General features: G+C 37.0%; 1 protein-coding gene across 2 annotated transcripts in view; it reads right to left on the bottom strand.

Annotated features, from left to right (window-relative positions):
• Nucleotides 1-27,283, bottom strand: part of si:ch211-212o1.2 (uncharacterized protein LOC492735 homolog) — a 91,067-nt gene that overhangs the window by 21,086 nt on the left and 42,698 nt on the right. For both annotated transcript variants that reach the window (XM_062036202.1, XM_062036203.1), the window contains exons 3-4: nt 26,663-26,754; nt 5,441-5,585 (exon numbers count right to left, since the gene is read on the bottom strand). In XM_062036202.1, the coding sequence (XP_061892186.1) occupies nt 5,441-5,585; nt 26,663-26,754 (237 nt within the window). The remainder of the gene's footprint in view (nt 1-5,440; nt 5,586-26,662; nt 26,755-27,283) is intronic.

Raw genomic sequence — 27,283 nt, 5'->3', positions numbered from 1 at the left:
TCCCGACAACCTCCCGGCAGAGATTTTCTCCCGACAAACTCCCGGTATTCAGCCGGAGCTGGAGGCCACGCCCCCTCCAGCTCAATGCGGACCTGAGACTGAGTGGGGACTGCCTGTTCTCACGTCCGCTTTCCCACAATATAAACAGCTTGCCTGCCCAATGACGTCATAACATCTAGGGCTTTTAGAGAGTAGAGTGCACAACTGCGCACACAACAAGGAGACGAAGCAGAAGAACGAGGAAATTACAGACATGGCGACGCCGTCGACGAGCAAGATGAAGAAATACGCTTGCAAGTTCCAAAACGAATGGAAACAAGAATTTCAGTTCATCCAGGACAGTTCGAAGGGGAAGGTGTATGTTGCCTGTAAATATGTAGAACAGACTTCTCCATTGAACACGGTGGCCGAAATGATATACTCATCATGAACGGAGAAGTTAAACAGGACAATACTGCCATCTAATGGATAGCCACCGGAACACTGAAATTCAAGTATTTCTTTTATGTAAATAAAATATATATATATATATATATATATATATATATATATATATATATATATATATATATATATATATATATATATATATAGCTAGAATTCACTATACATATGTATATATATGTATGAAAACATATATATACATATATATATGAAATTCTCGAGTTGGTGAATTCTAGCTGTAAATAACCACGCCTGGCGATCGACTGACACACCCTCCGCCATCGTCCGGTAGCTCGCGATCGACGTAATGAGCACCCCTGGTCTACAACATTATAACGCATACAATCTAATAAATTGCGATGTTAGAGCTGTACCAAACTGTACCAAATTGAAAACAGAATGCATATTTTAAAGTTAGTGGGAACAGTGGAGTTTTTGGGACCTACAAATGTGCTAAGTAGGCCACCCGATGATTGCATGAGGAGTTTAGGTCAATGATGCATTTCAACGTGGAAGAAACAACTGAAGTGGCCATTATTGCACCGTTTACATGTCAATCATAATTACACAGCACTACTGATTGGTTGTTTGACATCTACACTGCAAAAACAGAAATCTAAGTAAGATTAAATATCTCAAATAAGGGTGATATTTGCTTATTTTCTGTCTGATAAGATAATTCTTCTCACTAAGCAGATTTTATGTTGGAGTGTTTTACTTGTTTTAAGTGTTTTGGTCCTAAATGATGTCAGTAAGATATTACAGCTTGTTGCTGAGATTTGATGAGCTATATTGAGTAAAACATGCTTGAAACTAGAATATCAACTGTTGCAAAGCTGTGTCATCAACACTCACAAGTATAAAACTACTTTTTCAAAGTCATCATTTCTTATTTCAAGCATCAACAAAAAAATCATGACTTTGACACAATTGTGTCTCATAATTAAAACAGATGACAGCCAAATGGACTTTGCGGTTTTATTTTCAATGAAACAATAGAAAACATGTACTCATATAGTAGTACAGCTGGCACAGTACAGTAAACTGACAGTTAATATTTAAACATTTAACATGTGACATTTCTAACAATTTTAAACAGAAATAGCACATTCAGATTAATTATTAAAAATTACAATAAAAACAAATTTGGCTGGGGGCCAGGCTGTATATATATATATATATATATATATATATATATACTCCTCGCGCACTAATTGACAGAAAGAGCACGCACTTGGCGCGATGATGTCATGTTATCGATGGGAAAATGCATTTTTAGACAATATGATTTGCCTGAGCGGCTAGGAGACACCGAGAGTAACAAGCGCTTGCCTTGTTGCCTTTCCATTAAGAACAATAAACTAGTTTTTAGTGTAAGTTTGCTAGTTTCAATAAATGTAATGCCGAGCGCATATCATTATGTCAAGATAATGCCACTAGCATTTACTTCATTTAAGAGTATTTTTCAACATATTGTAATAATCCCAGGAATGTAGGCTCATACGACTTCTTCGTTTGTCTTGTATTTATTACACAAGATGTAATTAAACCACACAACAGCTCCAATATGTGTCTATCCCCTTTTGCCGGCAAAACTCGAACCCCTACTTCCTATCAACGACGTCACTTCCCTAACTTCCCCGGAAGTCCCGCCGCCCAGCCAAAGCCAATGGCTAACACCCCGTAGCCAGCCGCTACATCATTGAGAAAAAAGGCCTCATATTTTTTATTTATATCAAGAAAAGTGCACTTGTTATTAGTGAGAATATACTTATTTTAAGGTATTTTTGGGTGCATTGAGGTTAGCTAATTTTACTTGTTTTGGAAAGTCTTGACAAGCCGAATGTTCTTGTTCTATTGGCAGATAATTTTCCTTAGTTCAAGTAAAATACCCCTAATTTTTCTTGTTTTTGAACACTGACTTTTTGCAGTGTAGTGTGTGTGTGTGTGTGTGTGTGTGTGTGTGTGTGTGTGTGTGTGTGTGTGTGTGTGTGTGTGTGTGTGTGTGTGTGTGTGTGTGTGTGTGTCGTGAAGTGCAATTCCTATGTGTTTGTGTGTTAATGCTATAAGTTGTTACACAGTAGAGCAGGGGTGTCAAAGGGCTGCACAAATTATCTATGGCCCCCGGGATGATATTTGACTAGTATTAGAACCGGCCCGCAGGCCACAGCCGCCTGCTGCTGTTTTGCACGCATCAATACTCCATTCCCCACAATGCAATGGTAGCCTGCAAACTCAGTGCAGCGCCGCAAGTGGGCCTCGGCTTCGTTATTCATCAGCATTCAGGGCAGATGTCAACTTTCAGCAGCCCCCCTCCCCAATAATGGCTAAATGGAAGGTGAATGGTGAGAACAGGGGGTGTCAAGCCAGGTGGGAGGCAGAGTACATGTTCACGGAGGTAAAAGGCAAACCTATGTGGAGAAAGTGTGGCTGTGATGAAAGAATATAACCTAAGAAGGCACTATAAAACGTCTAAGAAACACAAAGACAGGAATATGGACACGGAACAAAGGCTACAGAAGGTGGAAGAATTAAAACGAGGTCTTAGGTCCCAAAAGCCACATCACAAAGCTATGGTGTCGTTTTGATAACTGACACCATGTTTAATTGTAATATTTGAATGATGATAAATGAATGTGTTGTGGCAGTATGCGGATTTCACCAATGCGGCGGTTTGTGGGAACAATCGGTTGCTTTTCCGAACATTTTTAATAAACTGCCAACGTTAGAATGCTAAACAGGAAGTGTTTAAAAGTTAATGGCTTTGTAGAAAAGTCTAAGTTCATTGTGTTCTTCATGGTGTTTTTGAAACTGCACCCATTTTTTCCTCACTTACACTACCGTTCAAAAGTTTGGGGTCACATGTAAATGTCCTTATTTTTGAAGGAAAAGCACTGTACTTTTCAATGAAGATAACTTGAAACTAGTCTTAACTTGAAAGAAATACACTCTATACATTGCTAATGTGGTAAATGACTATTCTAGCTGCAAATGTCTGCTTTTTGGTGCAATATCTACGTAGGTGTATAGAGGCCCATTTCCAGCAACTATCACTCCAGTGTTCTAAAGGTACAATGTGTTTGCTCATTGGCTCAGTAGGCTAATTGATGATTAGAAAACCCTTGTGCAATCATGTTCACACATCTGAAAACTGTTTAGCTCGTTACAGAAGCTACAAAACTGACCTTCCTTTGAGCAGATTGAGTTTCTGGAGCATCACATTTGTGGGGTCAATTAAACGCTCAAAATGGCCAGAAAAAGAGAACTTTCATCTGAAACTCAACAGTCTATTCTTGTTCTTAGAAATGAAGGCTATTCCACAAAATTGTTTGGGTGACCCCAAACTTCTGAACGGTAGTGTACGTCAAGTGGTTTGCCAAGAAGATTATTTGTAGCATGTACATTTTCAGAATGTATTTGTTCTATTTTTGGCCAAAGTGAGTTAAAGAAAAGAATGTAAAGTTGTCTTTATTTTTAAGTTATTATGCTATGATTTTACCAGTCCGGACCGCGTGAGAATAGATTTTCCTTCATGCGGCCCTAGGGCTAAAATGAGTTTAACACCCCTGCAGTAAAGCAAAGTTTTTTCATGATTAAAATAACAATACAGTGGAACCTCGAATCACTAACCCCTCTATTTGCCAACTTTTCCATTTACAAACTTTTGGATGGAGTCGAATGTGCCTCCGTGTGCAAACCATGTCTCTGTGAAAGAACACTTTTATCAGACATTTTAAGTTCCACCTAAAAGCAAAAAGCAGGCCACAGAATTTGAGTGAGGAGGCAATTCTTTGCTCTTCTTTCATCTTCAGCTCCTTGCTGATATTAATATGGATGGGTTTTTGCATTTTTTAAATGTTTATCATTGTAGCAATATGGTTGGTAAAGTTAGGGATTTTTGTGATTTCTGATCGGGTGTGAGGACACCATAGTAGCTTCTGTGTGTGTGTGTGGTGTGTGTGTGTGTGTGTGTGTGTGTGTGTGTGTGTGTGTGTGTGTGTGTGTGTGTGTGTGTGTGTGTGTGTGTGTGTGTGTGTGTGTGTGTGTGTGTGTGTGTGTGTGTGTGTGTGTGTGTGTGTTGGTAGAGCAGCGCATACAGCACAGTTCAGTTCAGTTTGTTAGTAAATATAAAGTTCATCCATCACTCCCTTGTTATGTTTGTTTGATGCGGTGCGTCTCCATCTAACTGAAATATTTGTGAATATTACCAGTTATATTCCTCAATTAAAAATTCAGTACACTCTTATTAGTGGGCATTTATCCTATTAGTGTGTGTGTGTGCAGTGTTTCCCACACGTTCATTTATTTGTGGTGGCCCGCCACGAAAGAATTACGTCCGCCACAAATATTTTTTATTTTTTATTTATTTTTTTGTCCTTTCCAGTTTCTCAGGCAAATCATATAGTTGATGTAGATGCCCATATAGGCTGTTCAGATTTATTTCACAAAAGAGAAGTGTAGGATACTTCTCTTGTTGCCTTATTTGTATTTGACCACTACTGTTTTCTGTTTATTTGTTACTGACTGTGGCAGGACACCTCTGCCTCTGTTTCACTTTATGTTGCTGGTAAATAATATGGTTGTAGTAGTAGGCTAAAGTTAAATTATTTAGTATGCACTAAATAAAGGGGCAGAGCTTTAAGAGACATTTTAGCTTTTATATTTTATAAGATATATTTTTTGTAAGAACCACAATTAATAAATATATTTCAGTGAATATTTTATTGTTCAAATCTGTATATAAATATGTACATAAAGTGTTGTAATTATATTGTAAAATGGATGGATGGATGGACGTTTAAAACAAAACTGTTATTATTAATTAGTAAGTATACATTTTTTGAGCCTTTTTAGAGAAAATCATATCATTGTAGTGAATTATGCAAATTACATGATGATGTCATGGTGACCACGCCCATAGCCACACCCCCACCGCCACAGGTATCTTGGCAGTTTATGGGAAACACTGGTGTGTGTGTGTGTGTGTGTGTGTCACCTGGTGTGTAAGTGAGGAACTTGTAGGCCATATGTGCCAGTGGCAAAATGGGGATCATACAGTTGTCGCCATTGGTTTCAACGAAGTCGTGGCGGGTGATGGCAGTTGGGTCAATGTGATGCTCCCTGAATGGACGAATAAACGCCTGCAGAGAGACAGAAAAACTCAACATTTCAAAAACTATTTCAACATATTGGGGTTTAGAGCAATACTCATTGTTCATGTAGAGCAGGCGCGTCAAACTGGTTTTCATCGAGGGCCACACCGCAGTTATGGTTGCCCTCAGAGGGCCGCTTTTAACAGTGAATAATATGCAGTAGGAATATAAATGTGTATATATAAAATGTGTATATTTGTCTGTATTTTTTAACGTACGCTGTACAAAACCAAATCTTTAGATTGTACTGTATAAAACTGGCAGCTGAGGCACCACAATTTTACCGTAATATTTGCAGGGGTTTTTTTTGTTTTTTTTTACAGCATATAAAATAAAAAAATACATGGCATTAAATTAAATGGAATGGAAAAACGGTATCATTTTTTATTTAACGTAAAAAGTCATGCAAGTTTTTTATACTGTAAAATCTACGGTCGTTGTGTGTTATAGTGTATTGTTACTCTATATTTAAAGAGGATTTTACCGTAAAAATGTTTTTGCTGTAACATTTTTACATGAACAGTTTGTTGGATTACTTGCTTTGAAATCATAAGTCAAGCAGATATTTAACCTCTAAAGCAGGGGTCAGCAACCTTTTTGAAACCAAGAGCTACTTCTTGGGTAGTGATTAATGCGAAGGGCTACCAGTTTGATACACACTTCAATAAATTGCCAGAAATAGCCTATTTGCTCAATTTACCTTTAACTCTATGTTATTATTAATAATTAATTATATTTACACTTAATTGAACGGTTTAAAAGAGGAGAAAACACGAAAAAAATACAATTACATTTTGAAACATAGTTTATCTTCAATTTCGACTCTTTAAAATTCAAAATTCAACCGAAAAAAAGAAGAGAAAAACTTAAAAAAAGAATTTCTGGAACATCATTAGTAATTTTTCCTGATTAAGATTAATTTTAGAATTTTGATGACATGTTTTAAATAGGTTAAAATCCAATCTACACTTTGTTAAAATATATAAGAAATTGGACCAAGCTATATTTCTAACAAAGACAAATCATTATTTCTTCTAGATTTTCCAGAACAAAATTTTTAAAATAAATTTAAAAAGACCTTGAAATAAGATTTAAATTTGATTCTACAGATTTTCTAGATTTGCCAGAATAATTTTTTTGAATTTTAATCATAATAAGTTTGAAGAAATATTTCACAAATATTCTTCGTCGAAAAAACAGAAGCTAAAATGAAGAATTACATTAAAATTTATTTGTTATTCTTTACAATAAAAAAAATTAATTTACTTGAACATTGATTTAAATTGTCAGGAAAGAAGAGGAAGGAATTCAAAAGGTAAAAAGGTATATGTGTTTAAAAATCCTAAAATAATTTTTAAGGTTGTATTTTTTCTCTAAAATTGTCTTTCTGAAAGTTATAAGAAGCAAAGTAAAAAAAATAATGAATTTATTTAAACAAGTGAAGACCAAGTCTTTAAAATATTTTCTTGGATTTTCAAATTCTATTTGAGTTTTGTCTCTCTTAGAATTAAAAATGTCGGGGAAAGCGAGACCAGCTTACTAGTAAATAAATACAATTAAAAAAATAGAGGCAGCTCACTGGTAAGTGCTGCTATTTGAGCTATTTTTAGAACAGGCCGGCGGGCTACTCATCTGGTCCTTACGGGCTACCTGGTGCCCGCGGGCACCGCGTTGGTGACCCCTGCTCTAAAGGCTTAGTGGCCACATGCGTGGACAGCACCTTTTAGCTCTTATTTCCAAAATTGTGTACACCGCTTATGTGGACACTTATACTGCCATCTGGTGGTGTCAGAAGAGTATAACATACAATGGAATTTTGGGGAAAAAAGTGTAAAAATAAGAATAAGCATTTCACTAAACATGAAGTGCACGTTTGTGTACTTATGGACTTAAGTACATCACATCAAAAGATGATTCTTAGTTTTTATTGTAATTAGGGTCCAATAAGCCCAAATAGCAAAGACAAATAAAAAAAAACATGTAAACAAACAGCTCGGGCTATATTTTGTTTCATTATTAGAGATGATTAAAGTGTAAATATATGTAATTGTACGTAGTACATTTATTTTTGTAGTACATTTATAAAGAAAAGATAAGGTACTTTATTTACACATATTTCCACGCTCTCGGGGGACACACAAATTGATGTGGCGGGCCAGATCTGGCCCCCGGGCCTTGAGTTTGACACAGTTCGATATAGAGTGTTGATCTATGGCCCCCGGGATGATATTTGATTAGTATTAGGACCGGCCCGAAATTGGCATCTTTGTTTTCTAACCACGGGAAGGAAGGATTTAAATGTGAAGGGCAGCGCCGCGGTGAGAAAGTGGATGATATTCATTGAATTAAAGAAAGAAATCATCAAAAACATGACCGAGTGTAGCACTGCTAGTCTGCACCATAGGAAGCAGAATGAGCCTAATGCCAGGCAAGAGTGTTAAAATAATACCTAAGTGCCAGACATTTATCCACGAAAATATGGAAAGGTTGCTGATGGTGTGTTTGACAGAGAAGCAGCTGGAAGGAGATACTGTAAAGTACACAATCCATGGTTAAAACACTGTACATTATTATTACATTACTTTATAGAACGACTGTTATTCTTTCTTTTCTTAAAGTTAGTTTTTCTTCCTAAAGGGCATGTTTCTTGTTAAAACTGATTTTAATTCATTTTAGCGGGCGACATTGATTTGAGTGTTTTCAGTAAAGAGCTCTTTGTCAAAGAACCAAGTAAGCTCATAAATTGAAGTAATAATGTTTGATAATAAGAGCTGTTGGAAGGATTTCACCCTCGTCACCACACACTTGAGTGACATTTTTATTAGGGATGTCCGATAATGGCTTTTTGCCAATATCCGATATGCCGATATTGTCCAACTCTTTAATTACCGATACCGATATCAACCAATATATACAGTCGTGGAATTAACACATTATTATGCCTAATTTGGACAACCAGGTATGGTGAAGATAAGGTACTTTTTAAAAAAATGAATCAAATAAAATAAGATAAATAAATTAAAAACATTTTCTTGAATAAAAAATAAAGTAAAACAATATAAAAACAGTTACATAGAAACTAGTAATTAATGAAAATGAGTAAAATTAACTGTTAAGGGTTAGTACTATTAGTGGAGCAGCAGCACGCACAATCATGTGTGCTTACGGACTGTATCCCTTGCAGACTGTATTGATATATATTGATATATAATGTAGGAACCAGAATATTAATAACAGAAAGAAACAACCCTTTTGTGTTAATGAGTGTAAATGGGGGAGGGAGGTTTTTTGGGTTGGTGCACTAATTGTAAGTGTATCTTGTGTTTTTTATGTTGATTTAATAAAAAAAACAAAAAAATAAAAACCGATACTGACAATAAAAAAACCAATACCGATAATTTTCGATATTACATTTTAACGCATTTATCGGCCGATAATATCGGCAGACTGATATTATCGGACATCTCTAATTTTTATATACCGTATTTTTCGGACTATAAGTCGCAGTTTTTTTTATAGTTTGGCCGGGGGTGCGACTTATACTCAGGAGCGACTTATGTGTGAAATTATTAACACATTAGCATAAAATATCAAATAATATTATTTAGTTCATTCACGTAAGAGACTAGACGTATAAGATTTCATGGGATTTAGCGATTAGGAGTGACAGATTGTTTGGTAAACGTATAGCATGTTCTATATGTTATAGTTATTTGAATGACTCTTACCATAATATGTTACGTTAACATACCAGTTGGTTATTTATGCCTCATATAACGTACACTTATTCAGCCTGTTGTTCACTATTCTTTAGACATTTTAAATTGCCTTTCAAATGTCTATTCTTGGTGTTGGCTTTTATCCAATAAATTCCCCCCAAAAATGCGATTTATATATGTTTTTTTCCCTTCTTTATTATGCATTTTCGGCCGGTGAGACTTATACTCCGGAGCGACTTATAAACCGAAACATATGGTACTTTCAAAAGCAGAACTGTTGACTTAAGACTAGGAGGCTCTAACACCTATGAATTGAATTACCATGAATTGATTAACGTGGACCTCGACTTAAACAAGTTGAAAAACTTATTCGGGTGTTACCATTTAGTGGTCAATTGTACGGAATATGTACTGTACTGTGCAATCTACTAATACAAATTTCAATCAATCAATCAATCAGTGTCGGGATGATATTTGATTAGTATTAGAACCGGCTGTTTTGCACGCACCAATACTCCATCAGTGTTGGCGCTAGGAATTTTCAAAATGGGGTCCCAGGGACCCCCATTAAGTCATAAAAATGGGGTCCCACTTTTTTGTAAGCGTTTTGAAAACAAATGATAAATGTATGCATTATCCTGTTATATCTCACATTCTATATAGAGATGTCCGATAATATCGGTCTGCCGATATTATCGGCCGATAAATGCGTTAAAATGTAATATCGGAAATTATCGGTATCGTTTTTTTTTTAATTATCAGTATCGTTTTTTTTGTTTGTTTGTTTGTTTTTATTTTATTTTATTAAATCAACATAAAAAACACAAGATACACTTACAATTAGTGCACCAACCCAAAAAACCTCCCTCCCCCATTTACACTCATTCACACAAAAGGGTTGTTTCTTTCTGTTATTAATATTCTGCTTCCTACATTATATATCAATATATATCAATACAGTCTGCAAGGGATACAGTCCGTAAGCACACATGATTGTGCGTGCTGCTGCTCCACTAATAATACTAACCTTTAACAGTTAATTTTACTAATTTTCATTAATTACTAGTTTCTATGTAACTGTTTTTATATTGTTTTACTTTCTTTTTTATTCAAGAAAATGTTTTTAATTTATTTATCTTATTTTATTTGATTCATTTTTTTAAAAAAGTACCTTATCTTTACCGTACCTGGTTGTCCAAATTAGGCATAATAATGTGTTAATTCCACGACTGTATATATCGGTCGATATCGGTATCGGTTGATATCGGTATCGGTAATTAAAGAGTTGGACAATATCGGCATATCGGATATCGGCAAAAAGCCATTATCGGACATCCCTAATTCTATATTGTGTTTTGGAAAAAGGTTGTCATAAACGTTAATTCATTAAAAGAAAACACATTTCCATGCATATGTAAATGTGTTCACTTCTAAATATTTATTCACATTCCTCTTTACTTCATGGATCTAAACTTTACCGCTGTCTGTATTTTTTTTCCTATATTTTCATTGTAATATTTTCAGAATGTGCTTGTTCTATTTTTGTCCAAAGAAAACAATCTGAAGTTGTCTTTATTTTTTACTTTTAATGCCATGATCTTAATAGTCGGGCCGCCTGTGCGCAGATTTTCCTCCATTTCCTGAGCTAAAATGACTTTGACACCCCTGCTATAGGGGAACTGAGGTTCAGCATTTATTTCTCTAAATTAGAGGACAAATGAAAGAAAAGGAAAGTAGTACACGCACACACACAAACACACATATTCCGAGTAACACAACAACTCAGTGGTGCTCAGCAGCCGGTGCAACCCCAGAGCTCACATCCAGCATCTTAATAAAGCACAGAACAGCAGTCAACTTGCACAATTGCACTCATACACATAAATGACCCAATAGACACACACACACTTCTCTGTGAGTGCATGGGGATGCCAAATAAAAGAATTTGCATGTCAGATGCTCAGAGGGGCCAAAAAAAGCAGCTCCCACGCTCCCACGGAGCATAAAGGTAGTTTATTTCCACGTGTGGAAAAGCCCAAAAGGAAGGTTTGCATCTTTAAGGTACACGTGGCCACAGAGGCATCAGCGGGAAAACTCATTATTGTCACACACTCACACAATGGCGCTCGTCTATTTGCCAACTTTGTTGCTAGCCACCACTGGCATCTTCACAATTAGGAGCTCTCTCCTCTCGCCGCCATCTCCCGTCCCACAACCCCCCTTCTCCTGCCGCTGCCCTCAGCGACATGAAAGGCCGTCTAAGCTTCGGCGGTCGTACGGAGAGGGGCGGCATCCTCGCTCCCAGTTAACGGCGGGCCACCGGTCACTGCGTGTCCTCTAATCCCACACCGTTTAAAGGCCCGCCTCGCACGACATCTGCTAATCACCAGCTCACATCGCCCATCACCCCGGCAACCGGTGCTGTCCCACTGGTTGCAGCGACACGCCCTGCCGCCCCCTTCCACCTCCTTCTCTCGCTCTCTGTCTTGTCCTTCCGACCTTCCTGCTGTACTTCTCACTTTTTTTGTTATATTTCCTAATATTTCCACTAACACTTTTTTGTTTCTGGCTTTCCTTTTCCCCCCACTTCTTTCTTAAAAGTCCAAACTGACTACCGTATTTTTCGGACTATAAGTCACAGTTTTTTTCATAGTTTGGCCGGGGGTGCGACTTATACTCAGGAGCGACTTATGTGTGAAATTATTAACACATTAGCGTAAAATATCAAATAATATTATTTAGCTCATTCACGTAAGAGACTAGACGTATAAGATTTCATGGGATTTAGGAGTGACAGATTGTTTGGTAAACGTATAGCATGTTCTATATGTTATAGTTATTTGAATGACTCTTACCATAATATGTTACATTAACATACCAGGCATGTTCTCAGTTGGTTATTTATGCCTCATATAACGTACACTTATTCAGCCTGTTGTTCACTATTCTTTATTTATTTTAAAGGCCTACTGAAATGATTTTTTTTCTATTTAAACGGGGATAGCAGATCCATTCTATGTGTCATACTTGATCATTTCACGATATTGCCATATTTTTGCTGAAAGGATTTAGTATAGAACAATGATGATAAAGTTCGCAACTTTTGCTCGCTGATAAAAAAAAGCCTTGCCTATACCGGAAGTAGCGTGACGTCACAGGAGGAAGGATTCCTCACAATTCCCCGTTGTTTACAATGGAGCGAGAAAGATTCGGACCGAGAAAGCGACGATTACCCCATTAATTTGAGCGAGGATGAAAGATTCGTGGATGAGGAACGTTAGAGTGAAGAACTAGAGAGGCAGTGCAGGGTGTATCTTTTTCCCCTCTGACCGTAACTTAGGTACAAGGTCTCATTGGATTCCACACACTCTCCTTTTTCTATTGTGGATCACGGATTTGTATTTTAAACCACCTCGGATACTATATCCTCTTGAAAATGAGAGTCGAGAACGCGAAATGGACATTCACAGTGACTTTTAACTCCACGACAATACATCAGCGAAGCTCTTTAGCTACTGAGCTAATGTGATAGCATCTGGCCCAAATGCAGATAGAAACAAAATAAATAAATCCCTGACAGGAAGGATAGACAGAAGATCAACAATACTATTAAACCATGGACATGTAACTACACGGTTAATAGTTCTCAGCCTGGCAAAGCTTAACAATGCTGAAGCTAACTTAGCAACGGGACCTCACAGAGCTATGATAAAAACATTAGCGCTCCACCTACGCCAGCCAGCCCTCATCTGCTCATCAACACCCGTGCTCACCTGCGTTCCAGCGATCGACGGCGCGACGAAGGACTTCACCCGATCACAGATGCGGTTGGCGGCTAGCATCGGCTAGCGCGTCTGCTATCCAAGTAAGTACTCCTTGTTGTGTTGCTACAGCCAGCCGCTAATACACCGACCCCACCTACAACTTTCTTCTTTGCAGTCTCCATTGTTCATTAAACAAATTGCAAAAGATTCACCAACACAGATGTCCAGAATACTGTGGAATTGTTCGATGAAAACAGAGCAGTTTGTATGGTGACACATTGGGTACGAATACTTCCGTTGCCGTCGTGACGTCACGCGCATACGTCATCATACATAGACGTTTCCAACCGGAAGTTTAGCGGGAAATTTAAAATTGTACTTTATAAGTTAACCCGGCCTTATTGGCATGTGTTGCAATGTTAAGATTTCATCATTGATATATAAACAATCAGACTAATTCGCAAAGGACATGTTTAAAAAAAAAAACTCAATGTCAGTACCGGTACTCAATGGTACCAATTTTCGGTTCTGCTGTGTGTTAATTGTTTGATAATAACTAGAGATGTCCGATAATATTGGACTGCCGATATTATCGGCCGATAAATGCTTTAAAATGTAATATCGGAAATTATCGGTATCGGTTTCAAAAAGTAAAATGTATGACTTTTTAAAACACCGCTGTACGGAGTGGTACACGGACGTAGGGAGAAGTACAGAGCGCCAATAAACCTTAAAGGCTCTGCCTTTGCGTGCCGGCCCAATCACATAATATCTACGGCTTTTCACACTCACAAGTGAATGCAATCCATACTTGGTCAACAGACATACAGGTCCCACTGAGGGTGGCGTATAAACAACCTTAACACTGTGACAAATATGCGCCACACTGTGAACCCACACCTAACAAGAATGACAAACACATTTCGGGAGAACATCCGCACCGTAACACAACATAAACACAACAGAACAAATACCCAGAACCCTTTGCAGCACTAACTCTTCCGGGACGCTACAATACACCCCAACCCCCACCTCAACCCCGCCCTGTTAAAAAATATAATGCACTCTGTGACTTCAATAATAAATATGGCAGTGCCATGTTGGCATTTTTTTCCATAACTTGAGTTGATTTATTTTGGAAAACCTTGTTACATTGTTTAATGCATCCAGCGGGGCGTCACAACAGAATTAGGCATAATAATGTGTTAATCCTACGACTGTATATATCGGTATCGGTTGATATCGGAATCAGTAATTAAGAGTTGGAAAATATCGGAATATCGGCAAAAAAGCCATTATCGGACATCTCTAATAATAACATTTAATTTTTTAATGTAACATTTAAAAATGAGTATAATGTAACTCTTTTCCACGGCAAAGTCGGATGCGTCAGGACTGACGTTGACGTGGAAATGTGCACTGCCTCACGCCAACTTCATAGCCAACGTACTGAAGTTAGCATGCTTAAGTTAGCTTGCTAGCGTGCTATCGTTTGCTCGCTGACAGTTACCAAGTTATATGACTGCGGGGTAACAAATTGCTCAAAAAGTTAGCACGCTAATGTTAGCATGCTAGTAAGCTATTGTTACCGTGCTAACAAATAGCTTGTTTCACATACCAAGTTATATGACTCTAAGGTGTATGGCTGGGGAATTAGAGAAAAAAAGTGTCAAATTTGCTTTAAAAGTTAGCACTTTAATGGTAGCATGCTAACAGTTAACAAGTGTCACATACCAGGTTAAATGCCTGTAGGGAAAACGGTTGCAAAATTAGCTAAAAAAGATAGCACTTTAATGTTAGCATGCTAGAATGCTAACGTAAACATGCTAACAGTTAGCTTGTTGGGAGAGTGGCTGTGCCAGCAACCTGAGGGTTCCTGGTTCAATCCCCACCTTCTACCAACCTCGCCACGTCCGTTGTGTCCTTGAGCAAGACACTTCACCCTTGCTCCTGATGGGTCGTGGTTAGGGCCTTGCATGGCAGCTCCCGCCATCAGTGTGTGAATGTGTGTGTGAATGGGTGAATGTGGAAATAGTGTCGAAGCGCTTTGTTATAGTAGAAGGTAGAAAAGCGCTATACAAGTATAACTGGGGATGTCCGATAATGGCTTTTTGCCGATATTCCAATATTTTCCAACTCTTAATTACCGATACCAATATCAACAGTTGTGGAATTAACACATTATTATGCCTAATTTGGACAACCAGGTATGGTCCTTTTTAAAAATAATAATAAAATAAGATAAATAAATTAAAAACATTTTCTTGAATAAAAAAGAAAGTAAAACAATACAGAAACAGTTACATAGAAACTAGTAATTAATGAAAATGAGTAAAATTAACTGTTAAAGGTTAGTACTATTAGTGGAGCAGCAGCACGCACAATCATGTGTGCTTACGGACTGTATCCCTTGCAGACTGTATTGATATATATTGATATATAATGTAGGAAGCAGAATATTAATAACAGAAAGAAACAACCCTTTTGTGTGAATGAGTGTAAATGGGGGAGGGAGGTTTTTGGGTTGGTGCACTAATTGTAAGTGTATCTTGCGTTTTTTATGTTGATTTAATAAAAATAAAAAAATAAATAAATAAAAATAAAAAACCCGATACCGATAATAAAAAAACCGATACCGATAATTTCCGATATTACATTTTAAAGCAGGGGTCACCAACCTTTTAGAAACCAAGAGCTACTTCTTGGGTACTGATTAATGTGAAGAGCTACCAGTTTGATACACACTTAAATAAATTGCCAGAAATAGCCAATTTGCTCAATTTACCTTTAACTCTATGTTATTATTAATAATTAATGATATTTATCTTTGTGGAAACACTGATCCTCTTAATGATTTCTCACAATAAATATATATAGAAACAGATAAATATCAATATGCAACATTTTATTTTTATATTTTCTCTAAGTGCACATTTTTCAAATTGAACATTTTCAAATGATCACTTCTAAGACAGTCTTGTGAAATCACAATATCCCATTTTAACTAGCTAGCCACTAACATTTTTTAACAAATCATGAATTACTTTGCACCTTGTTTGTACAAATACCTCATGTAAAATACAAAAGTCAACTCTCAAATTTTTAAATAAATCATGTCACACTTTGAACTGGACACCAAATCTGTTATCTGTTTCTTTGTCAGTTAGTGAAGACCAAGTCTTTAAAATATTTTCTTGGATTTTCAAATTCTATTTGAGTTTTGTCTCTCTTAGAATTAAAAATGTCGAGCAAAGCAAGACCAGCTTGCTAGTAAATAAATAAAATGTAAAAAATAGAGGCAGCTCACTGGTAAGTGCTGCTATTTGAACTATTTTCAGAACAGGCCAGCGGGCTACTCATCTGGTCCTTGCGGGCTACCTGGTGCCTGCGGGCACCGCGTTGGTGACCCCTGGGCTAAACAGTTTGGAGTTGAAACGGTTTTAATCGGATAAAACATATGAGAGTTGTGGAACTTAGAAAAATGTCCCATTCTTTTCAATGGGAATTTCGGCAAAATGCTAAATATTTTGAATGTTGTGAATGGTTGGTGTTGGAATTTTTCAAATCGGTGGAGAAATGTTGAAGTAATAACACTATTAATTGAGAAATAGAATTACGGAATTCCTGGAATTTCGGGAAAACCCAGAATTTTTCCAGTTAAAAAACAACTTTGTTTTCTTGTCCTGATTAAGAGGAATGATTTGACGGTGGAACGGTTGAAGTGGGTTGAAACATGTGGAAGGATAGGCAAGAGAAAAAAGGGTGAAAAAAGGGTTTGAAAAAAACGGAATTCCTGGAATGTTTTTGAACTTGGAAAAATGATAGTTTGAATGTCCAGGATGAATATGTTGAAGGGGAATGGTTTGAATCGCTTAAAATTTTTGGAAATGGTGGAACTTTGAAAAATGGCCAATTCATTTTTAATGGGGAAAAATATCCCGGAAAACCTGGAGTTCTGGGAAATCTGGGAGTTTTTAGAATTTCTCAATGGAAAGCCCGCGATTCCCAAATAGGCTGAACAGTTTGAAGCTGAAACGGTTTGAATCGGGTGAAAAATGTGCAAGGTAGAGCGCGCCAAAATCTGGAGAAGAAGAAAAAAAGCCATATGTGTGAAAGCTTTGGAGCATTCACACAATGATACTAATAAGTAGATGAATTTTGGTGTAGAAAACCAAAGCATTCACACAATGATTTGATTCAAAGTGCACGTAATCATAACATTATTAATGACGTAGCAACAAACCTTTTAGTAGTCTGTCGCTGCAGCACAGGTGCTACTAATGAGGCTAATGAGGGCCACTGAGTCTAATTACGCACACCTGTGTTCTCCGAGCGTCTCACAAATGGCTGCTGGGAACCGAAAAGCCTCAACACTCAGCTATTCAGGAGTAGTTTGTTGATGAGGCCACACCCGCCCAGCATAGCATCGAAACAGGAAATATGTGCACAATCCAGAAGGATGTTCCACACAAACAAAAAGTGGCGAAGTGTTTGAATGTTTTGACAAGCTTTGTCAGCTACTGCTATTAGCCTCAGGGGTTATTTAGCGCTGTTAGCCTTTTCATATTCAAATCCACTTCAATTGGGAGGGCGGGGTGTCTTTATCCTCCGTCTCAAAATACCCAGACACAAAAACAACTACGGCGCATGTATACACACTTCACACTGTGAAGACACACACTGCGGTACAGCCCGAGTCTCCTACCGATAAAAAAAACATGCAAATGTGGGCCTACTGCAGGGTCTTTTGGGTCTTGAGGCCCAGTGGTACTCCTGAAGCTCAGTAAAGGTCTAATCACAAATAAGCTTCAAATGCTTTGAAATATAAACCTAAGGCTGAGTCCAAATTCTCCCCCCTTACCCTTTGTCTTGGCCCTCGGCCCTCGGTTTTGAACATTTTACATCAAACAAGTGATTACCGTATTTTTCGGACTATAAGGCGCACTTAAAATCCTTTCATTTTCTCAAAACTTAACAGCGCGCCTTATAACCCGGTGCGCCTAATGTACGGAATCATTTGGGTTGTGCTTGCCGACCTCAAAGCTATTTTATTTGGTACATGGTGTAAGGATAAGTGTGACCAGTAGATGGCAGTCAAACATAAGAGATACACTACCGTTCAAAAGTTTGGGGTCACCCAAACCATTTTGTGGAATAGCCTTCATTTCTAAGAACAAGAATAGACTGTCGAGTTTCAGATGAAAGTTCTCTTTTTCTGGCCATTTTGAGCGTTTAATTGACCCCACAATTGTGATGCTCCAGAAACTCAATCTGCTCAAAGGAAGGTCCGTTTTGTAGCTTCTGTAACGAGCTAAAGTGTTTTCAGATGTGTGAACATGATTGCACAAGGGTTTTCTAATCATCAATTAGCCTTCTGAGCCAATGAGCAAACACATTGTACCATTAGAACACTGGAGTGATAGTTGCTGGAAATACACCTATGTAGATATTGCACCAAAAACCAGACATTTGCAGCTAGAATAGTCATTTACCACATTAGCAATGTATAGAGTGTATTTCTTTCAAGTTAAGACTAGTTTAAAGTTATCTTCATTGAAAAGTACAGTGCTTTTCCTTCAAAAATAAGGACATTTTAATGTGACCCCAAACTTTTGAACGGTAGTGTATGTGTAGACTGCAAAATAATGGCAGTCACACACAAGAGATATGTGTAGACTGCAATATGACTCAAGTAAACAACACCAACATGTTATATGTTCCATTGAGAATATAGAACAGTACACACGGCGCTCAAAAATGGATCAAAATGTTTTAGTACGACTTTGGGAAGCTATGAAGCCGAGCTATACCGCCTCTTGGGGCGGTGTAGCTCGGTTGGTAGAGTGGCCGTGCCAGCAACTTGAGGGTTCCAGGTTCGATTCCCGCTTTCGCCATCCTAGTCACTGCCGTTGTGTCCTTGGGCAAGACACTTTACCCACCTGCTCCCAGTGCCACCCACACTGGTTTAAATGGAACCTAGATATTGGGTTTCACTATGTAAAGCGCTTTGAGCCACTAGAGAAAAGCGCTATATAAATATAATTCACTTCACCGCTTGATGGATTGTACTGTGCTTCAACATACGAGTATTATTATGGAGTGTATAAAGTAAGACATTATCTGACGTTTTGTTTCGCAATATTATGCAAAAGCAACTTTTCTTACCTTCTGGTACCTGCTGATCTGTATTTGGGATCTGTATAAATCCTGAAAAATTGCGCGCGTCCGCCTTTGTAATCCGTGTCAATAAACTTCTTCTTTTTCTCTATCTTCTTGTTACGGGACATTCATCTTCCGCTGTTGCCATTTCTAATATGAAGTAGTGTAAAGTTCTTACTTATATCTGTCAGTAAACTAAAAGGAAGAATTTTTGACTAGGTTCAGCAGTTACGCATTCATATTATTATTAGTATTGTATTTTTATGTGGGGTAAAAAAAAAAACAACAGTAAAAAAGAAAAACATTTAAAAAATCAATATGTAATGAAAAAAAGCTGAAATGTTCTAACTTATAATACAGAGCTTGCACAATATCTGTTTTTAGCATTTTATTAAATAAATAAAAAATACCAATAAAGGCCCCTGCATACTTTTCCTTTTCAGTATGCAGCCCTTGGTGAAAAGGTTTGGAGACCCCTGAACTATCAAAAGTATCGATATTTTGATTTGAGAATCAATTTTAGAGCATAAAGATCTGGATGCAGTCTCTATATTTCAGTATTGATACGCACATCACTACTAAATGTGGCCGAAACCAAGGCTGAGCAGAAAGCACATAATTATAAGTCATTATAAGCATCATATATTTTCATAGTAAATCATGACGGACACTCCACCGAAATATTGCCATGTTTTGAATGTTGTTTAAATTTTAGCGAGCCGACACGGCTGTAGCTAGTAAACTACAATGTCAGACGAGCCGCAAACAGACTTCACTGCAATTTTGATGCGGTTAGGCTTTGTGAAGTCTTCCAAAATGCGGAAGACAGCCGGCATCTTGCCGATAATATCAGTACCTAATCCAATAACAGGACAAAAATAACAGCGCTGTTAGTCTCAGCATGGTCAAATTTAGCACAGCACAAAGTTAGTACAACTAACAAAACATTTGCGTAAAGTGAACAAAAATCCAGCAAGGACTGGCGGAGTGAGACTGTTTTATCAGGGTGCGCGATTAGTGATGGCAGCAGGTGGGGACACAAATCAACAAAACATATACTGGTGTATGAGCTCAAACGCTCCTAGCAACGAGACCGTAAACAAAAGGAGGAAAGGAGCACTGGCAACATAAATTAATAATTTCCTATTAAACATAGGAAAGACTATAACAGAAACAAAACACGTTAAACCCAGATTCCGAACTAACAAAGGTCTTAACTCATTCTCTTTCTATGCCACATCAATGTGGAATGCGCTCCCAACAGGTATAAAAGAAAGGGCATCTCTATCCTCCTTCAAAACCGCAATAAAAGTTCACCTCCAGGCAGCTACAACCCTAAACTAACACCCTCCCCGGATTGCTAATAATCAAATGTAAACAATCAAATGCAGATACTTTTTCTTTTTCTTATGCCTTCTGATCTCTCTCTCTCTCTCTCTCTCTCTCTCTCTCTCTCTCTCTCTCTCTCTCTCTCTCTCTCTCTCTCTCTCTCTCTCTCTCTCTCTCTCTCTCTCTCTCTCTCTCTCTGTCTCTCTCTCTCTCTCTCTATGTCCACTACTTGATGTCCATATCCTCCCCCCACCCCCCTCCCTCCACACCCCTGATTGTAAATAATGTAAATAATTCAATGTGATTATCTTGTGTGATGACTGTATTATGATGATAGTATATATGATAGTATATATCTGTATCATGAATCAATTTAAGTGGACCCCGACTTAAACAAGTTGAAAAACTTATTGGGGTGTTACCATTTAGTGGTCAATTGTACGGAATATGTACTTCACTGTGCAACCTACTAATAAAAGTCTCAATCAATGTGACCTGTAGAAACAGGTCATGACACATTTACTACATTTCATTATTGAGGAGACGGATAATCTCCTTTGAAAATTTAAATGAACATGTAATGCAGTTTTTTATTTTAAAATTGCTCCTCATGACGGGCTAAAGCAACTTATGTACATATTGCAAGGACCGTCGTCAAATAAGGTTTTTCATAGTCGTATCAAATTCATTGGATTTTGTCCGCCATAAACGATCAATTGAAGTTTAAAAAAAAAAAAAAAGTGTATAAAGCAGTAACAATGATAACACGACGTCATTAGGTGTCAGTAACGTCACATGGATGTGCTCTCGCACCTATACGTGAATATTGCCAAGTTATCAAAGGTGTTTTTTCAAGTTGTGAAAAAACTTGTTGAAAAAAATACTCTTTTTTACAGCCCTTTCTTTAATTTATGTATTTATCTTTAAAACAATGTATTGCATTTAAATAAAAAATGCCTCAAGTTGAGAGCTTTGCTCAACATTTTGTTTAGGTGAGGTTAAAAAAAAAAAAAAAAGACTGATATGAATAAAATAACTTTTAAACACCTTCATACAAATACATTATTTTCCCTGATGATTAATGAAGGTAATTTGTTTAAAAGCCCCACTCAGAAATTATTTAAATACAGTAACACCGTTGTCAAAGCAACACCTGAATGCCTGCACACAAATGTGTGACGTTTGTTTGAATTTACTCATCCAATTTAGACATTGTACAACGTGAATCATGCACACATTAATTATGGCTTTGACAGAAATCATTGCTACTTGTTTAATTAGGATGTTTCAGGTCTCCACACACGCGACAAGCGCTCTATTGTTTATGAATATTTCATAAACAGAAGCCGAACCAACACATGCAACTCTCAAGCCATTAATCATCGTCAAATTTGCACGCTGCACCCGATCACACTCATTGTAATTGGCTGCAATGACAAGAGCCTTTACAGCAATTGGCTGTGAGAATGTGACTTTTGGGGTGATGTAGGTGTTATCGTAAGATTATCAAATATGTCCATTATGGAGTGTAAATAAATATGTGTGTGCATTTCAGGGTATGGTCAGTCATACACACACACACTTCATACAACAGGAGCCATCAACTAAGACATCATTTTTCTCAGCAAACATTGTAAAATAAAATAATTTTCTATTCTAACTAATGATTTTGTATTTTTTAGCCTCTGATATAGTGTAAACTAGGGCTGCAACTAATGATTAATTTGACCATCGATTAATCTGTCGATTATTACTTCGATTAATCGATTAATAATCGGATAAAGGAGACAAACTACATTTCTATCCTTTCCAGTATTTTATTGAAAAAAAACAGCATACTGGCACTCTACTTATTTTGATTATTGTTTCTCAGCTGTTTGTACATGTTGCAGTTTATAAATAAAGGTTTATTAAAATAATAATTATAATAATAATAAATTAAAAAAAAGAAAAAAAAATAAAAATAAAAAATTTCCTCTGCGCATAGATCCAACGAATCGATGACTAAATTAATCGGCAACTATTTTTATAATCGATTTTAATCGATTTAATCGATTAGTTGTTGCAGCCCTAGTGTAAACATTTGATTTAAAAAAATTGCCTGTGCAAAAAATAAAAAAAACTGGGCGAAAAGTAGCATACATCACTTTTTATCCAAATTAGGAATGGTCGATACGACTTAATATTAGGGCTACAACTAACAACTAATTTGATCATCGATTAATCTGTCGATTATTACTTCGATTGATAATCGGATAAAAGAGACAAACTACATTTCTATCCTTTCCAGTATTCTATTGAAAAAAAACAGCATACCGGCACCATACTTATTTTGATTATTATTTATCAGCTGTTTGTACATGTTGCAGTTATAAATAAAGGTTTATTAAAAAAAAATTTAAAAAACAAAAAAAATATCAAAAATTTCCTCTGCGCATGCGCATACCATAGATTCAACGAATCGATGACTAAATTAATCGGCAACTATTTTTATAATCGATTTTAATCGATTAGTTGTTGCAGCCCTAGTGTACACATTTGATTTAAAAAAGATTGCCTATGCAAAAAAAAAAAAAAAAAACTGGGCGAAAAGTAGTATACATCACTTTCTATCCAAATTAGGAATGGGCGATACGACTTAATATTAGGGCTGCAACTAACAACTAATTTGATCATCGATTAATCTGTCGATTATTACTTCGATTAATAATCGAATAAAAGAGACAAACTACATTTCTATCCTTTCCAGTATTTTATTGAAAAAAAACAGCATACTGGCACTCTACTTATTTTGATTATTGTTTCTCAGCTGTTTGTACATGTTGCAGTTTATAAAGGTTTATAAAAAAATTAAAATAAAAAGTAGCCTCTGCGCATGCGCATAGCATAGATCCAACGAATCGATGACTAAATTATCGCCAACCATTTTTATAATCGATTTTAATCGATTAGTTGTTGCAGCCCTACTTAATATTGCAATATATTCTTCCTGGCATACATTTTAGAACACTTCTTTTGTAGCCGTAAGTTAATACGTTTAAACATTTTTTGAGTGACACTATGAATTTAACCGCAACTTTTACATCTTTGCTATCAATGTTGTTATGAACCTGATGACCTGTGACATTTTTTTTTAAATGATTTTGCCTTTACAGTACAAACATTGTTACACAACCATAATAGATTTGAAACACATAAATCAATAAAACAAAATCTGCATGTGATCGAAGTGTTTAGTTTCAGCTTGAATTAAGAGGTATGTAGCATTTAGAAATGACAACTACATGTACAATATATGTACATAACATCTATTTCACTCACTTAATTGTAAATGTATTATTCTTGCTTAATACTCACAACTTAATGATGTCCACGGACTTTGTTTGCTGAAAATGGTTTTCATCCAAACAGGATTATATTTGAAGTGTGTGTTTGGGCACACTCAATGCTATCCTGTTCCTGCAGCTTAGATTTATGAATTGTAAAGGCCTAGAGTCTTTTCGTGTCGTTCTCGCCATTTCCGGGTCCTAAACGGCTGTCAAAGTGCACCAACTTGCCGGAGTACGTCTTCAGCCATCTACTTTCCAGGTGAGAGGCATGATCTTTAATCTACAATAATTCCAGGGAGCAAGGAAGCGAAGAAACACCTCGCCAGTCGATCATGGCGAAATTGTACACAAGCTTGTTATCACAGCGCCGCTATAAATAGTTTGTCTGCGTTAGCGCTTAGAATTACAATATCACAAATACTTGGATAATATTCAGGTCACTAAATGCAAATGGGGTATTGTTGACACTTTTTTGAATGGTTATTTCTTGGTTTAATGGGCGAAATAGAGGACCTCCCTTTGGCTCTGCTTTAAGCAAACTTTTATTTACTATTTAGAATGCACAAAAAAAATCCATCCGTCTTGTCTTTCATAATGATTGTCAGAATAATTGTAGCTAAGTTATCACAAAACTTTGTGTTACATTGAGTTCGAGCAAACAAAAGCTGTCTTTGATCTTACCAATCAAAAGGCGTGTAAAACTCCACTGTGTAGGATGGGAAGCGACATGAAGGTGTATGTCTCTTTGATGTATTGTAATCCACAGGAAGATTTCGTCTTGACCCGAGATCTACAAAGCGGAGAGGAAGCAGGGCCTGACCCCCCCTCCAGACACCTTTTCTTTGAACTGTTTTGTGATAAGGGCAACGGCTGTTTACGACCCCCCTCCCTTAGAAACATTTGTTGCCATGTAATCAGGGAAAGTCCAAATAAAAGAGGAGGCGTACAATCTTTCGTCAGAGCGTGGTGGGACTGTAAGAAGAGTACAGTCCAGACGTTTCTCCTCAATTGAGCCAAATTGAATTCTGTCTCTGTTTAATTCCTTGCTTCTTGTCTTGTTTAATAGATGTCATCAGTGTTTGAACGATAGGAAAAATTCCTCAAAAAGTGCCGTTCCCCTTTAATGTTGGACTCATTGCCACACTCACAGCCAAACAGACATGGTTCAAAGTCCTGACCATAACGGCTATTACAAAAAAAACAACAAACTTGATTGTGTTCTGCCCGCAAAAAGACCTCTCTCTAAACACCCCTGTTTCCATTGAAGAGCTCCAGCTATATGTTTTTTTTTTATTGCTTGAAACTTTTATTAGTAGATTGCACAGTGCAGTACATATTCCGTACAACTGGCCACTAAATGGTAACACCTGAATGAGTTTTTCAACTTGTTTAAGTCGGGGTCCACGTAAATCCATTCATGTCATGTCATATAGGAATTAACTATACACCATAAAACATAAACATAGCACTATGTCACATGAATGGTTTTTAAAGTAACTTTGTAAAATGAACAAATCCATAAAGTGCAAAAACATGGTGTTTACTTTTATCTATATAAAACACAACGCCTAATGAAAATAAAGTTCCATAAACAAGCTTTGTTCTTCGTGCAACAGTTTAGCCAACAAAAATAAACATGAGTGATACCTCCCACTTTTAAAACACAATCTTTACAGCCTGTGTTCAATTTGAAGAGATGACAAAACATTTAACCTAAATGCACACACACACACACACACACACACACACACACACACACACACACACACACACACACACACACACACACACACACACACACACACACACACACACACACACACACACACACACACAGACACACAGATATGTACAGTATATACTGTACATAGATACATATATCTACAGTTTACTTTTGGCGATATAGTGTACATAGTACATATGGTTTATATATATATATATGCTTTTTTGTCGATTATAGCGATTGATGTCCCTCCAGTGTTAAACTCATTCCCCGTATTATTTTGATTAGGGATGTCCGATAATGGCTTTTTGCCGATATCCGATATTCCAATATTGTCCAACTCTTTAATTACCGATACCGATATCAACCGATACCGATATCAACCGATATATGCAGTCGTGGAATTAACACATTATTATGCCTAATTTGGACAACCATGTATGGTGAAGATAAGGTACTTTTTAAAAAAAAATAATAAAATAAGAACTAAATTAAAAACATTTTCTTGAAAAAAAAGAAAGTAAAACAATATAAAAACAGTTACATAGAAACTAGTAATTAATGAAAATGATTAAAATTAACTGTTAAAGGTTAGTACTATTAGTGGACCAGCAGCACGCACAATCATGTGTGCTTACGGACTGTATCCCTTGCAGACTGTATTGATATATATTGATATATAATGTAGGAACCAGAATATTGATAACAGAAAGAAATGGGGGGAGGGAGGTTTTTTGGGTTGGTGCACTAATTGTAAGTGTATCTTGTGTTTTTTATGTGGATTTAATAAAAAAATAAATAATAATAATAATAAAAAAAAACGATACAGATAATAAAAAAAACGATACCGATAATTTCCGATATTACATTTTAACGCATTTATCGGCCTGCCGATATTATCGGCCGATAAATCCCTAATTTTGATAGTTTATTACGACATTTTAGAGTGTTTCACCATTTGTGTCCGTGTGTATGTGTGCGCGTGTCTGTGTGTGTGTGTGTGTGTGTGTGTGTGTGTGTGTGTGTGTGTGTGTGTGCTCACCTTGCCAATAACAGGGATGTCTACAGATCCCCAGGTATCGGCCCCCCAGTGTACCATCCCAGATGCAAAGTCTGCTGTCAATATTCCGAGCACTGTAACACAAACACCGATACATTTATTAATATCAATCGCACAGTCAAGCCTGTTAAAAGTTATTTCGATAGACGTTTGCTGGCGATGTCACATCCGGTTGCAGACTAAACACCGGCTCAAATACTTGGCAAGGAAACAAACACTCGAGCAGCACTCAGAGCGGACCCAGGCAAACTGCCTCTAGGTGATGTTCCACGCCAACAAAGCAAGTACACCTGACAGAGAACTCTTCCAAAATGTGCTAGCTTGATTCTACTTCACATTGGCTTTACCATATACATTCTACTGATTAGCATTAGCAATTTTACATGGCAATTTCAACACCTTCAAATTTAGTAATAAACTACAACTAAGATGCATGTTACAATCAAACAGCTAGTGCGTAATAAAGTACAATACTTACAGTGCAATCACTTTGTAGGGCGCAACATAAGGCGACATTCAGCTTTGCGGAAAATACTACTTCTTAGCTAGTCAACGCACCATAGTCCAGAGTGGTGTATGAAGAGAGAATGGCCAACTAAGCAA

The sequence above is a fragment of the Entelurus aequoreus genome, linkage group LG24 (genome assembly GCF_033978785.1).
Source record: "Entelurus aequoreus isolate RoL-2023_Sb linkage group LG24, RoL_Eaeq_v1.1, whole genome shotgun sequence".
NCBI classification, from domain to species: Eukaryota; Metazoa; Chordata; class Actinopteri; order Syngnathiformes; family Syngnathidae; genus Entelurus; species Entelurus aequoreus.
This window is presented reverse-complemented; position numbering and strand designations above follow the sequence as displayed.